Source organism: Lepisosteus platostomus, chromosome 20 (genome assembly GCF_059453375.1).
Source record: "Lepisosteus platostomus isolate fLepPlt1 chromosome 20, fLepPlt1.hap1, whole genome shotgun sequence".
In the NCBI taxonomy this organism is placed as follows: Eukaryota; Metazoa; Chordata; class Actinopteri; order Semionotiformes; family Lepisosteidae; genus Lepisosteus; species Lepisosteus platostomus.
Genome location: NC_142630.1, coordinates 6901861 through 6917723, shown reverse-complemented (window position 1 = coordinate 6917723; position 15863 = coordinate 6901861). Strand labels below are relative to the sequence as shown.

The 15863-nt window shown below is 39.9% G+C and overlaps 1 protein-coding gene across 1 annotated transcript; it reads left to right on the top strand.

Moving 5' to 3' along the window:
• The first annotated feature begins 4274 nt into the window (after positions 1 to 4274).
• LOC148644401 (neoverrucotoxin subunit beta-like) lies at positions 4275 to 13045 on the top strand. The gene is made up of 5 exons (XM_088613840.1): positions 4275 to 4424; positions 7675 to 7767; positions 8682 to 10736; positions 11711 to 11740; positions 12011 to 13045. Exons 2-5 carry the CDS (start codon positions 7677 to 7679, stop codon positions 12541 to 12543), a joined length of 2709 nt encoding a protein of 902 aa, XP_088469966.1. The 5' UTR covers positions 4275 to 4424; positions 7675 to 7676; the 3' UTR covers positions 12544 to 13045.
• The last annotated feature ends 2818 nt before the right edge of the window (positions 13046 to 15863 follow it).

The window sequence follows — 15863 nt, the reverse complement described above, 5'->3', positions numbered from 1 at the left end:
CAGTATAACTATAAATAAAAAACGTAAAATATTAATTATAATTATATATTATAATAATAATTATATATTATAGTCTATACCCCCTTACATTTCCAGTCACTTTCATCTCTTTAAAGATAACAGTGTGGGTGGAATCTAGCTGTGAAATATAAGTTCCTGCCAACATAAGACAGAATGTTTTCTTTCATGCTATTACGCACCAAACATAGCTGAGGAGAGCATCTTTAAAATGGTGTTAAAATTGTATAAAACCTAATTAATTAATTTATTTTTTAATTAAAAAACATTTACAAACATTATACAAATCTGGTGTGGCAGAAACTGAATTAAAATACTACTGTAAGTTGTATAAATAAATACTTTGTTTTGGGGATACTCTTACTCAAGTATGTATGTTTAAATAAGATCATACTTTTTACTCCTCTACTTGTACCATCTGTCTGCATTACTTCATCATCATGACATTTGTATGGGCCAGGATTTGGATAGGAAAAGCAGAGGAGCATGTACAATGTGCCTGCTTGATTTGGTTACTCAGTATTCTGATGCCCAGTCATTGATTTTTTTAAAATAACACATCTGCAAAAACAACGTTACCTCAGACATTTTAAGATAGGACAGGATTTTAAACTTCCTCTGAAACTAAATGTTCAGCAAAGCAGGGAGGGATTGTAGTAATCAAACTGTTTTCCTCTAAACTTGAATGTCAATGCCACAGTCTTCCTCAGAACAAAAAAAATCCTAAATGCTTGGAATAGACATTAGTTTGACTTGTACATAGTTAAATTGTCCTTTATATGTTTATTTTTTCCCAACGTACTGTACTTGCAGAATACAGAATTTGTCTTTGAAAATTAGTGAGGAATATAATTTCAACAGTATCATGCAAAGATACATATGGGGGAAAAAAGCATTAATAATTTGTTAGAATTCAGGTGAGTAACTAGGCTTTTTATTTCACAACTAGAACAATGCATCAATGGATTGTACACATAACAACAATTCACTGGTAGTTTAAAAACTGCCATTTTTCCAGCCCTATTGTAAACCTTATGGCTATCATAATTTATATCATATGGCTATAATTTAAACCTTTACTACTGTAAATTGCTGCTTAGTAGTAATTCTCATAATTTCTTTCACTAAACTAATTCAGTAGGAGATATTGGCTGTTAATAAGGTGAGGCAGAGGCAGCCTGAAGGGAAATTCTGAGCATTCTTCCCTGTCAACAATCAAAGAACCTAGAACCTGTTGAACTTTTGTTATTTAAAAGATAAAGTTCTATGCATTCTCAGTCTTTGGTTTCAGGATGATTAAAGCATCTCCTGCACGTCGGAAGGATATATTAATCAGAGAAAAGGCTGTCCTTACTCACTTTGGTTAAATCTTTTATTTAGTTCAATTTGTTTGTGAAAAAGGTACTGTATGAATTTAACAACATGTTAATTGCACAGTTTATAATGTTAGGCTACTGCAGAAATTCTATCAAGAAAATGAATATATCATGTTCAAACATACAGTATACTGTCAGGTCAGAAACACAACGTTTCCGCTGTAGGGCCTTCTTCGGGTGCTAGAACGTTGTGTTTCTTTTCTTCTCTTTTCAACATGGAATAAACCTTTACTTGTTCCTTTGCAACCTATACAGTACAGTACATTCTGATGGAGCTTCCTACTTGAAGTGCTGTCAGGTCATGTGATTCTGCTTGCCAGATATTTTACCCATCACATGCAGAGTTTCTGGTGATAAAGAAACTACTCATGGTTTAAACATGCAATAATGAACAAGTTTTAAAACTGTATTTGTTTTTAACAAATGAAGTGCTTAAAGCAGAGAATAATCTGTAGTCACCTTAAAATGATAAGTATCTACTTTAGGATCCAGTACAGTCTAAACATAACTTTGGGAATATGTAGTGTTCTAAGCACTTACTTATGATAGCCATAAGGTGAAGTAATTGCTTCTTATGAACTGGAAACACTAACCACAGCAACATTTCTAAAATATATCTGCTTAGCACCAGATCCTCGTATTAACCATTGAACTGACCTTGACTTGGGCTGTAGCCTGCTAGCCTTCCTATTTCCCTTATAAGACTGTGGCGAATCTAACTGGCAGATCCTGTTTGGCCAGGGCGGTGGATTAACAGGCAATATCAGTGCCCCTGACACAGTAGCCGTCACTATGTTATATGAGTTTATGAACCTTTTTGTATATTTTCTCCCCAATGAGTCTGAACTATAACCTCCAGGGTTCACTCAACACAAAGCATTACAGGTTAAACCTGACACCAGACTAGACAGCCCTAGCTGGGTTTTGACCCCTTTTATCAAAGAATCAAATCAGTGACTGCTGAAGTCAATTACTCCTACAAATGTAAAACCTTATTTAGCTCTCTGTCTATGGAGCATCTCTAGGCTGCCTTTCAGTGGCCTAAACTAGTTTCAACACCCCAGATACTGCTCTGTTACGTATCTCACCTATGAAGCTCAATCCTGTGAACGCTGCCACAGCCACCACAAGGCACCCTGGACATTAACAAGCTGAGACCCCTTGCAGTGCTGGATTGTTTTATGGACTACCCCTGCAAGAAAAACAAAGTTTGTGTGACATTGTCAGATATTTTTTTCTGCTTGGTCCCTCCAAGTAAGATAAGCATGATCTGTACATAATGTAAACCAAAATGGGTTTGACACTGAAGAATTGCACACGACAAACCTGCAGCAAGGCACTGAATGTAGACTCTAGGAGGACCTGCTAAAGATCCTCCTTAGATGAGGCACAGTGTAAGGCAAATTGTGTAATTGTTATGCCGGAGCCATAAGGGTGCCAAACCATTGAATATAATGTGTGAAACCAGCAGTCTATAACATTAAGTGCCGAGAAACAAACGCAGATAGAAGTACTGAAGCCATAGCTTCCAGAGGCTGCCTTTGTGACAGGAAAGTCTGCAGATGAGGCTTCCAGGTGACAAACCTGCTTTCCCAAGCAGATCCAGTTAGAGAACAAGAAAGCAGATAGCAGTGTTACATGAGACGTGGGCACGTTTTGAAGGAAAAGCAACTGAGAAGAGGCAGGCATAGAAAGCTGCTGCTGAAGCTGAGCACAGCAACTGGACGCAGGCAGAGACCAAAAAAATAAAACGTCATGGATTTAGAATTAACTTCTTGACAAGGTAGTCTCTGGATCCCTAAACCTGAAGGAGGCAAAAAAAAAAAAAAAAACTTCCTGCCAGTTGGGACTTCAAAATACAGAGACAAGAACGATGGAAAGAAAAAAAAAGATATACATGTACAATAGAAAATCTTTGCAAGCTACTGTACCACATGGACAACAGAATATACACGTTCAGCAGGTTTGAGCAAAGAGAAAGTACATTCCAGTGACACTGACATGCCTTAAAACACAGAGTGTCAAGAGATGCTGGCAGGATCTTTGTCAGTCCCAAACAGTACATTCCAGTCTGCCAGCAGGGCTTTTGCTTTCATTTAGAAGAAAGTAAGATACACATGCAAAAAAAAAATGCAATTTACTATATGTTAAGAGATTAGAGATCATCTGTAATGAAAAAAGCTATTTAAAATGAAGGAGTAATTATTTATAATATAGTTAATAGAATATTTTGTAAAAAGATGACCTAAGACATTGGCTTCTTCAATGAATGGGTGCATGAATCAAAGACAGGACTTTTTTCTGCAACAAAAGAACCCAGGCTTTGAGGATTTTAGAATTTTAAACACAATAATGAATATGTAATGGTATGATGAGTTGTTTCTCAACTTGGAGAATTTATGACCTTTGCATTGTAGGCAAATCAATTAATACTGCAACTAATTCTCTCTCCAGTAGTCCCAGAGCTACCCAGTTTAGTTATAGATCACATATCTCAGTCCCCTTCCTCACATTATGAAGAAAGTAGACTTCTGGTTCAGAAATATATTGGTTTGTGAAATTAAAGTGAATACTACATTAATATATTTCATTACAAGATGTCTTTGTAAACTGTTTCAACTGTTTCAGATATCCGTCATTTCATACTAGAGTATACAGTATGTATTAATAGAGTCCTTTAAATACTTTGAATGTCTTTTGTATATTGGGTAATGCTTAGCAACAGATATAAAATACCACACCATAAAGGTGAGCTTTATAATGAACATTTTGCTTTACTTTAAAAATCCTTCACACATTTGGAGTGCACCATTAAAATCTATTTATTTTTTTCTCAAGGGTTTCCATTCTTGTTGCCACCCACAGACAGAAATGAAAGACCAGTTCTACTGGTACAGGACAAAAAGGAGTATGAGCCATTACTGTATGTGTGTATCTGTGCAGTATCAGTTATTGAAACCTGTCTCACAGTTTGACTGGAGCAGACATTCCTGGGAGACACAGAGAGACACTGAGCCTTCACAAATACAGGTACAGTAGAGGTAATAATATTTAATTACATTTATATACCTCTAAAAACAGTGATGTTTAAAAAAATGGAGCTGACTGCTTATGCATATACTGTATGTGCATCATTCTACAGGACAAGCAACTGGGCTTCCAATTCTGAGAATTTCAAATCATACAATACAGCTTTATACTACATATTCTGTTTTTATGGTGCAGGGTGTTAATGCAGATCTCAAAAAGCTTCTGTGATGTGATTTTCAATTTATCCAAAGTCTACATATAATATGGTTATGTGAAATGACTACAAAAAACCTAATCTTGGTTGAAATTGAAATCAATTGACTGTTTACATAATTTCACTGTAGCAACATTTTCTCTAGAACCTTTAGAGGCAGTTTAAACAAGAAGGCAAAGTCTAAACAAGAATAAAGTTTAATAAAGAATAAAAAGAGTCTTAAAATCCTAGGAGAACAAGTATTCTTCTTGGAACTATTACAGACAGCAAAGCTGTACATGCACTATACTTCTCTCATTAGATTAAGGATCTGTCAACCTGACTGCATCCTCTAGAATGAGCACATGCCCTCTATAAGCAGATACATTAATTCCACATGAAAATGAACTTGATAAAAAATGCTTAAGTATAATCTTACACCAGGAAAATACTTTACTTATCTACTGTAACTTGAAGACAATATTTTGCTAGTTTTGGTGAGCAAGTTTCTGAAAAGAATGGTATTCTGTATGGTGTTCCACAAGGAATTATATTGGTCCCCTTTGTTTTACATTGTACATGAATTATTAATGGTTGAATTTTTAATTAGCATGCTGTCATCTTCCGCAGTTATGCAGATGATACACAGCTATACATATCTGTAGAGCCAGATAACACTGATTCGCTAAATACCTTGATAAACCGTACAGTATATCCAGTATTATAATTTGGATGAATAATAATCTCCTCAATCTTAATTTCATGAGGAATGACAGCAGTCGAAGTTTGTGTGAGAGTCGAATAATTCATTGAATTTTGTGAACTTTGGGTTATCTCACTTGGCTGAGAGCCGACCAAGGGGCAGCTGCAAAGTTAGAGATGGGGTGGAAGAAGGATGTGAAAATGAGCGAGGAAGAGGAGAGGGTGACGTGTGGTATATGGGAACTGAGGCAGTTATGTCAGGATTAGGTGCCAGTTGCGCCAGGAGAGCTTAATTAGTTCAGCTGCCTTCATCCCTCCTGAACGTTTGTTAGAACTCCATGATGACAAAAAGGAAATTCTTATTGTTGGCACAAATATTAATAAAAAAATATCAAGTAAATTAGGAAATCTGGGTCCACAGGTGAACCCTGTAGTGAGAAACCTAGGTGTTATTCTTGATTCAGAGTTGAGTTTTAAGATCACATTGACAGTATCTCTAAGACCACTTTCTTTCACCTCAGAAATATTGCACAAGTTAGACCTTACCTTAGTCTGAAGATGCTAAAAATTGATGCTTTTGTTTTCTCAAAGCAAAAATACTTCATGTTTGAATTTGTTTTTGAGGGGCAGGGGGTGTTCTGAGATAATCTGCAAGGGAATAAGAACAAGAACATTTTAGAGTCAAAACCTGAGGGAACTCAAAGGGAAACTGAAAGAATTTGTCAAGGCACTATCAGTAAATCTCAAACTTTGGCAAGGATTCAAAGGCAGATTACAGACCAGTAACATTTTAAGAGGAATCAGGAAATGACGCCTTCTAAAAAACAAAGAACAATCCATTTTATTAGAATTTAATAAGTATTAAATGCCTTATTTAAAGTAGAATGCCTTATTTTTTAAAACATTTTATGGCTCACTCAGATTACACTATTTAATCAATTTTAATACATTTTAGGATTGAATATTTTGATTATATTTTGACATTTAGCTCTGCCTAAAAATGGATTTTTAAAGTCTGGCAGACATGTCATGGTAAATTAGAACCACAGTTTATTTTCTTTTCTTTTTAAAATGAAAAATAATAGATCAAGTCCATTCACCACTGTCATTCAGCTTACTATAACAGCTTCCTCTTGATGAAGCTAGAAAGCTTTTTGTTATATATTTTGAATATTCATGTAAATTCTGCAAACCATTAATCTAGTTCAATCTTTTGAATAATAAAATGCTTATAAGCACAGAGCTAGGAGCTGAGAGTGTAACAATGCATAATTAGGATTTTTTCAACAAATTCAATCAAAATCCAATTAATATCCAAATGTTATGTCATGGTGGGTAGATGGGAAAAGCCACATCTGCTGGAGTGGCTGAGGAATCGAAGTGTGGGATCTCAGTGCAGGCGCTCTTCACCGGGATCCAGTATTTGGATTCAAGACCTGAAGGTGATAGCTGAACAGGAGAGGGGCTAGCAGACGGGCTGATCAGAGACTGGAGGATAGGAGCACCCACCAGTAACAGGGCAGGGCAGGGCAGGGCAGGGCAGAGCAAAGCAGGGAAGCTGTGCTGGCTATCAAGGTGGATAGACAGGAGGTCTGGCAGAACGCCACTGGTCCAGTGCTAAGCAGAGCTGAATGGACGACAGAAAGAGTACCGACTGGCAACATGGTTCAGGAGTTTATCCTTCTCTAAAATGGGCTTGTATGGTGCCCACAGCAAGCACTTCCCCAACCAGGGAAGCTCAATGACAAAGTACCAGTCGGTAGACAGATTAGTGTTTACATACAGTATCTTGGACTGAACAGAACTGTTACTTGCTACTGTAAGTGGGGGCAGGGGGTTGCGACAAGTGGCCTGAACAACTCCTCACAGCCCCCACAAGTGTGCGACTCCTCATGTGAATGAGGCCGGTTTCCATGGAGACCAAAAGCTGTGAGCTCTGGCCCACCCGGGCGTACTGCCTAATCCCATAAAACATCCTACTGCTGGAGCTCGGTGTCATCTTCCACACACAGACTCCAGCAGAAAGAGGTAGACTATGGCTTAGTCTCTGAAACACAGGGTAGCCATCAAAGAGGAGATGGCTGAATATAGCTTCTTTACAAGAGGAGGAGAGGAGGTGGGAAGAGAGCTCGTTGAGTCCAAGTGTTGAGCCTGCCAGGGAGTCAGGTGTGCGCTCAGTAGTGACCATAAGGTTGATCCCCACCGAACAACAAATGCAAAAGCTTTTTTTCAGTTGCTACTAAGAATATTATTTTAAATACCATTATTTCTGAATGCCAGCTGTGTATTCTGCTGACTCTGAAACAGGTGTTAAGTGAATCAGATGCAGCTTGCTGACTCTCTCTCATTTTTCAGCCATGGACACCAAATCGATCGAGATCGCTGCCCTGGGGCGACCCCTGCGCCTTGGGATGCTATACGACTGCCGAAATGACACCTTCATCCCAGGTACTCCCATCTCACACTCACACACAGCGAGCATCTCCTTTCAGCCATGTTAGAAGACTCCTTTCCCTGACAGTGACGGAGAACATCTGTAGCAGAGTAGCAGAAGGGCATACTGTAATCATGAGTTTTCTCCTGCTAACTTGCATTTGTATATTAACATTGACTAGACTTTGAAATATACTGTATGAATGGTCAAATCAACACTGTAATTCAAGGTAGCAAACTGTATAGCATGTTCAATGACAAACTAATGTTCTGACAAGTAAATCATTTATTGTTTCCTATTTATTGAACAAAAAAATTAGCTGTGAAAAATATGCCTCACAGAATGACATAGTGACAATCTCAGAAGCCTCAGGTCTAGGATGGGGGTTTTCTAGGGCACCAGGAAGTTTATTGAGTAAAAGCCCACCTGCAGATTGATGGGTATGAATTGAAATTTTGGAAGAAGAACTTCTATCTCCACAGATAGCAATGCCGTGAGAGGGTGTATGAGGTGTTGTTACTTGTAAAAACAGGTGGTTTAATACAGAAGTTGCTAATGAGTCTCCTTGGCATATCACTAGTATGAAGGCAAAACTCCTTAATGCCAGGGGCATTTAAAAGGGGGCATTTTGGTACCCCCATGTAGGTCAGGTGGTATGGCCATTCTCTCAAGCATGCTTTGAACTCTATGATCACGGGTCAGAGCTTGTCATTTTTTACTTCTTGGCAGTAAAAAGCTATTGTAGATTTAGATGACAAAGTTAAACAGTATGGTCAACCAATTTTGGGTTGTGACCCATAGATCGAGAACCCCATATCTACTGTAGACTCTGGTAGAGTTACTGTTTTAATTAGTCAAACGTTTTACTACATGAACGAACGGGCAAACAGGAGTTGGTGACTAAAGTTCTTCTCTGTCTTCTCTTTAGGTGTTACTCTGTGGGACAGAGAAGCGTTAATGAAGGATCTTGATGTATCTGTGAAGCCCAACACAGAGTTCAAGATCCTTGCTTCTGACTCTCTCAGGGAAAAGACCAAGGCATTTAATGTGAGAGGCTCCCTGAAGGCCAGTATCCTCGGGGGCATCATAGAGCTAGGGGGGTCCGCCAAATATTTAATGGACACGTCCCCCTCTAGCCGACATTGCAGGGTCACTCTGCAGTACAGCAGAACCACTCGCTTTGAGCAGCTGACCATGACCCAGCTGGGCCAGGTGATGTATGAAAAGGTTTTTCAGCAGCACACAGCCACCCACGTGGTAACAGCTGTGCTGTATGGGGCTCAGGCTTTCTTTGTGTTTGATCAGAGAACCTCTGATAAGAAAGAGAAGAAAAATGTTGCAGGAGGACTCAAAGCTTTGATCGAAAAGATACCCAAAATTCCTATCGGAAGCAGGGGTGAAATGGGCGTGACTAAGGAAGACAAGGAGAACATTCAGAAGTTTGGCTGCACATTCCATGGAGACTTTGAAATTCAACAAAATCCATCTAATTACCTGGAGGCTGTGGAGGTTTACAGAATGCTCCCTAGTCTGCTGGGAGAGAATGGGGAGAAAGCTGTGCCTGTAAGGGTCTGGCTGTATCCTTTGAAGAGTCTGGACCCAAGAGCTGCTCGGCTCATGAGGGAGATCAGTGAAAACCTGGTATCACAGATAGAGACGGTACTGGTGCAGTGCATCAAGGCCAGCAGGAGGTCCTGGGACATGCAGAGTGACAGCACCGTGGCTCAGTTCAGCATCATAAAGGAAAAACTCCATCAGTTTGAGAGCATCATGGCTCAATACAAAACAAGGTTTCAGAAAACTTTGTCTGAAATCCTGCCAGTCATCCGGGGGGGTGAAGAAGAGGAGCAGGCCCTAGTCAACCTTCTCCAGTCTCACAGTGAGTCTCCCTTCACTAACTCCAAGCAGAAGAAATGGCTCGATGAGAAAGAATCTGAAATTAATATACTGAGATCTTACACCGATGCCATGAAAGGCATCCCCGTCATGTCATCACCCAGTGACCTCAACAGCATCCTTTTCAACCCAGAGATAGATACTGTCATCTGCTTCACGTTCACCTCGCTGGTCTACAAAGAGCCGTATCTCTCCGTCTTGACTCATTACCTTTGGCAGAGCAAAACATCTGACAACTTAAAGCAGAACTCCGCCCCTGTTAATGGACTGAGCAAAGAGGAGACCCAGCCATGGTTTGCATCATCAGACATGATGAGGGTGACTCTTCAGTGGTTTATAGAATACGCAGAGGCCAACAAAGATAATAAGAAAACCCAATTCATTATCGCCACTGTCTCTGACCAGTCCAGTCCTGGAGCCTCTATTCGCCTCTATAGCCATGGAAAACTAGTGACCCCTGCATTCAGACCTGTATTGAAGCCGGATCCCCCTGTGCCAATTGACATCCACATTGACAGAGTGACCCTGAGGCTGCTGCCCTCACAGAATGGGAAGACAGAACATTTCAGAGTGGAGTACAGAGAAGTGCAGAGAAGCGCTCTGACTGGCGCACAGTGGCACAAAGATCAAGGAGGTCGTTGGATGGTCACTGACACTCCTGACACACAATATGCTTGGACCCTGTCAGGACTGCAGCCAGGAACACTGTATGAATTCAGGTACAGGGCAGTGGATGCTGTGGGGGTGAGTGAGGCCAGTGAGGCCATTAAGATCCAGACAAAACATAACCCAAGAGCTGCACCTGGACACCCACTGGTACAGAGAGACGCCGTCTCTGGAATCGTCACAGTGAGCTGGGAGGAGCCAGCTGCTGTGAGAGGGGGGCTGCCTGTGTTGCAGTACAAAGTGGAATACAAGGATGAAAGATGGGCTCTGTGGGCAGCCAAGCTGACAGAGGGTGATGAGACGACCTGCACTATAGATGGGCTGCAGTACTCGAGTTCATACAGATTCCGAGTGTACTCAGGCTTTGTAGGAGGAGAAACCAGTCCACCCAGTCAGGAGGCGGAGCTCTCCTTTGTGGGAGGTAAGAGCACTCGCTGTATGACACACTGTACACGCACTTTAGCCTGAATGGGAAACTGCTGTCTTAATGTCTTTACACACTGCAGCCTAAATAACACACCAGAGACTGGTGCCTGATGAAAACACTGTACCCACATTGCTGGCTGCAAGAGAATCTGTGAGCTTACTGCAGACTGAAATATAAATTGTGCACACACAATAGCCTTTTAGATACATAGTAAACACTGCAGCCTCACAGACATATTTTGCATACATTACAAAGTGAGCTAGATTCCCGAGATCTAAGAGCATGTTATCTGTATTTTGTATTGCTTGTTTTCTATTCATTATCCAGTTCTTGATAAATATAAACTGGTAACGTTCCAGTTACATATTTGATTCTTGTAAGTTCGTCCATTTGTGTTACTGCCATGGTTTAATTCAAATCAAGATTCTACTGTAATTAGAATTCAAATACATGAAACCAATTAGGCCAAAATTTACCCTGATGTAGACTGCTTGTGACAGATGTCATCAAGGTCAGCCTGATTAATCCAGATTTTGGGTCTATCCCAAATGAGTCCCATTGTGGAATTGTTGGGCCTGAGGAGGCCCAAATAATTCAGTTGAATGCCCTTGCATCATTACTGGAGATATGAAACTCTACCCCCTGGTTCAGAAGAAAATTGCAGTTTTTCCAGATGAAGACATTGAGACTCTTAGTGGTACCAGTGATAAATTTTCTATTGCAGGGCAGCTCTTCATTGCTCGCCTTAACTGCTCAAAGTTTCTTTCTAATTTAAACTGTAGACATTTTAAGTTATACATGTTTAAAAGATTTATCTGATGCTCTGAACCTGGTTCTTAAACAGATGTACATCCACAAATGTTCATACATCTTGAAATCCCCTATTTGTATCATGGTAATGCTAAGATAACCTTTTGTCCTTTATACTGGCTGAGTCTGAATTAATTTAATACTGTTTTCCCTTGCAGTGCCAAGAACCAGGGATCAGTTTCTGCAGTGTAAGTCTGATTTTTTGGCCACCCCACTGTCTGACTACCTGTCTCTTTATCTGGCTGTCCATTCCTTTGGCTGTGTGTCTATCTTACTGTCCAGCCGGCTGTCCATCCAACTGTCTGACTGTCTGTCCACCTGTTTAGACATTTGAGGTGACTGTGCTGTCAATCCTGTATATGAATCCTTATTCTGTAGAACTAACCTGGACTCTACTGGTTCTGGTCCTGTCTGCTTGAGTTCACCTGTTCTCTCTTCCTCCTCACTCTCTCCTGCAGATGCCTGTCAGCTCACACCAGACCTGGAGACAACACACCGACGGCTTTCTGTCTCTGAAAGGAATATAGAGATGACGCGCAAGAAGGAGAAAATGCCATACCCTGACCATCCAGAGCGATTTGAGTGGCATCCCCAAGTGCTGTGCAGAGAGGGGCTGACTGGCCGCTGTTACTGGGAGGTTGAGTGGAGTGGGAAAGGGGTCACTATAGGAGTCGCATGCAGAGGAATAGGGAGAAAAGGAAAGGGTTATGACAGTTGCCTTGGGCACAACGACAAGTCCTGGGGTTTGGAATGCAGGGGATCCGGTTACTCCGTCTGGCACAATAACAACGAAACCGTCATACCTGTATCCTCGTCCCCCAGAGTGGGAGTGTATCTGGACTGGGTGGGGGGCACGCTGTCATTTTACAGTGTCTCCCCTGACTCCATGCTACACCTACACACACTCGAAGCAATATTCACCGAGCCCCTCTACCCTGCTTTGGGGGCTAAGGACAATGGCTGTTCCTTCTCCTTGTGTCAGCTGGAATAATCCTCCCGGTTTTCTAAGAAAGTGTCCGCTTCTAGCTTCTAATGTACGCTTTCCCTTGAACCAGAGTTTCCACCAGACAGAGAGAGGGTCTTAAAACAGGACTGGTGCTTCTTCACTTCTCCCTCTAAATTCACTTTATATTCTGTATACTGTAGCCTTGGCTGAATTCAATTTGTACAGTATGTTTTTCCAAACTTTTGATTTGTTTTTTGGCATTTGTTGTTAGCAATGGTTATTTCTTTTAGGTAGCATAAGGCTGATTGATCTTTATGCAACTGGCTTTTTGATTCCACTCAAATTGTCAAGCTTATAACTGAATAAAATTCTCTGCTACTAGTAGCATTGATTTCCATTATTATCCAATCATTCGGAAAGTGCTTTTATTCAAATCAGTTATTAAAATGCTGAACAGTGTGCCTTAATTCAATGTTTGTCCTGCACAGAGTTTTGAAATGTAAATGAATAAATTCTCAAAATGCAAAACTTTCAAACAGGTAAAGAACGATGAAGTTTTATTCCACCAGGATTCTTATTTTGGAACCTTCAGCACACAATCAGTGTGAAGGGGTATCTGGTTTCTTAGTTTAGCAAGGAACAGAAAGTGTTTTTTGTCTTCAATAGCTCTGCAAATGTCAGTCCCCATCACCACTGTCATTGATGGAAAATCGTTCAGCATGTTTCAAAAGGTTTAAGATACTGGAAGTGACAACCAGCATTTCCCATCTTTTTGTGTACATTACTTTTACCCCAGTTTTGCCCTAAGAAATGGCAGCATTGCAGATGAACAGTTCATTCTTCAGATATGTTTCTACTTTTTTAGAAAGATGGCACAACATTTACAGCTTTAAAATACATTCTGCCAATCCTATTGCTTTCCCTTCAAATTCCTATTTTTTTAGCCTGTTTTTCATTAATGTGAATTCTCTCTCTACCATTTTTTGGTAATGCCTTTACTTATTTCGTGTCGCTGGCTTCATAATCCCTTCAAAACTGCTGCACAAGGTGTTAGAATCACATGCATGATGCTTTATAGGGGCATGCACAAATGACATATTGAGTCCATAAGAGGTCGTGACATTTGTTTTAACCTCGCATTGTACCAAGCACTGTAAACATAACTACATTATTTATAGAGCTTGTGTAGAAGCTATGAAGGGATTATGCAGGCATGATGCAGCAACATTCAAAAGATACAAAAACAGGCTACGGTCAGGGTTCCAGATTCATCAGGACTGTGGCAAGGGAATAAGAACTTCAGAGAAGTTACAATAGTGAGACTAGGCTGTTCTGCTAACTGAGGGTCAATATTTGTCTATATATCAAGTCATAACTTCCCAGTATGACCCAGTTATCTATTCCAAGCTTTTGTAGATTTTTTTTCCTATTATTAGTCTGAAAGTGGTTCTTCACATGTTAAAAGTTAAAATATGTCCCTGTGTTTGTTTCACATGACTTTACCGACCTTGGTGAGAGTGTGTGAGAGTCTGGCTGGCTGTGTGTGCCGTAAGATGGGCTGGCGTCCAGTCCAGTGTGTATCCTGCTTGGCGCCTGGTGCTTGCTGGATGGAGTCGTCTCCAGCTCCCCCGTGATCCTGAATTGGATGAAGCGGTTGTACTGTATATACAGTAAAGACATCACGCAGGGCTAGTACTCCTGCAGAAGGGTATTGTATCACACACAGTGAACAGTATATGTTTAGAACAGTGAAGTGAAATTGGTCATTTTGCTGTGTACTAATGAAATGTGTATTTCAGATCAATGAATATGAAGCAGAATGATAGAAATTCAATATGGTTTTAGCCATATTAGATCAATATCAAATTTCATTAGTACACAGCAAAACGAGATGTCACTTCACTGTCCCAGTTCATTAGCTTTTCAGTGTCGTATCGATCGCGTATTTTAATGAATAAACTGTATATACAGTATGATGCTTATCCTGCTTGGTTTAGTAAAATAGAGGTGTCTATACATATCAACGGGTAAAGGGAATGAAAAAAAATGTTTCCATATTTCATATTTTTAAATTGCTCTGAGACACCTGTATAGACATTGATCTTTCCTCTCTTGAATAAAGTTGGTGGACAAATTCAAATCCCCGAATACTGAACATCAATCTAAAATCTTATAAACTAAGTGCATAAAGCAAAGATTTTTGCTACTATTTTGTAAACCTTCTGTAAGGTTCCCATAAGCCAATCGTGATCTAGCGCACTTTAATTCCCAAAATGTGATTGGTTATCACTCTTGTCTGTCAAACCCCCCAATCACGTGATACACATGTTGGTCGGAGCAGGAAGCTTCTTTCTGTCAGGAGCAACAGATTGGTGGGATTAATAAGGGCAGCTTTAAAACAGCCTTCATAGACCCGTGTATAACTGTCGCCTCCCAGTGGTATTTTACCGGAATAACATTATATTTCCGAAGCTCTCCCTTTTACAGTACATCAGAAGTTTCCTTGAACTCAATATTTGAAATGCAATCTGTATTGCTCATAGAAATTAAGAAATGTAGTTAGTTGCAGAAACAACTATATAATACTAGTTTTCCCTTCATAATTGATTTACAAAACATTTTTTGGTTTTGATTTCAATACATCTCGTACATATTTTGTATTTTTTCCGATCAATAGATGACCACACAATTCTGAATCGCTGAGTTTTTCGTCTCAGTTTGCTCTCACTTATTAATCAACAGAGGGAGCCCTTCGATTTTGTAACCGGCCATAAGGAACATAGAAATGTAAAATTGTTCAAACATGTTAAACACGTTCCCATCATTCCAAACTCGACGCCATCTTACCGAGGGCACAGCTCACAATTTACTACAGAGAGGTATTCTACAAGTTTGCATTCTTGTATTCTACAAGTTTGCTTGATTTCATACAATACAGTACACACACGATTTAATAAAAAAAACACTTCTTGTGGGAAATCCAAAGGCTCAATAACACAAAGCTTAGAAGAGTGATCATTACCTGTAAAGCGCTTTGAGTCGAGTGTCCAGAAAAGCGCTATATACGTATAAGCAATTATTATCTAAGTGGAGGCCACTAGTTTGGCAGTAGGTTGGCAGTAATTACTAGGCAACTAATTTAAGAAAATAAATGAGGATCAACCAGAGTGCAAGCACTGCTTACTGAACTACTATAAAAACTGCTGGGTATTTCAGTTAGTTTAAAAAAAAATCTAGGAGCTTTAATTGGAGGTTACATTATTATGCAAGTAATATAAGAAAGGTCCTCTAAATTAACAGACCTTAATTAACAGCACGTGGCCACACAAACAAAACAAATAACTAAGCCAAATTAATACAACCAG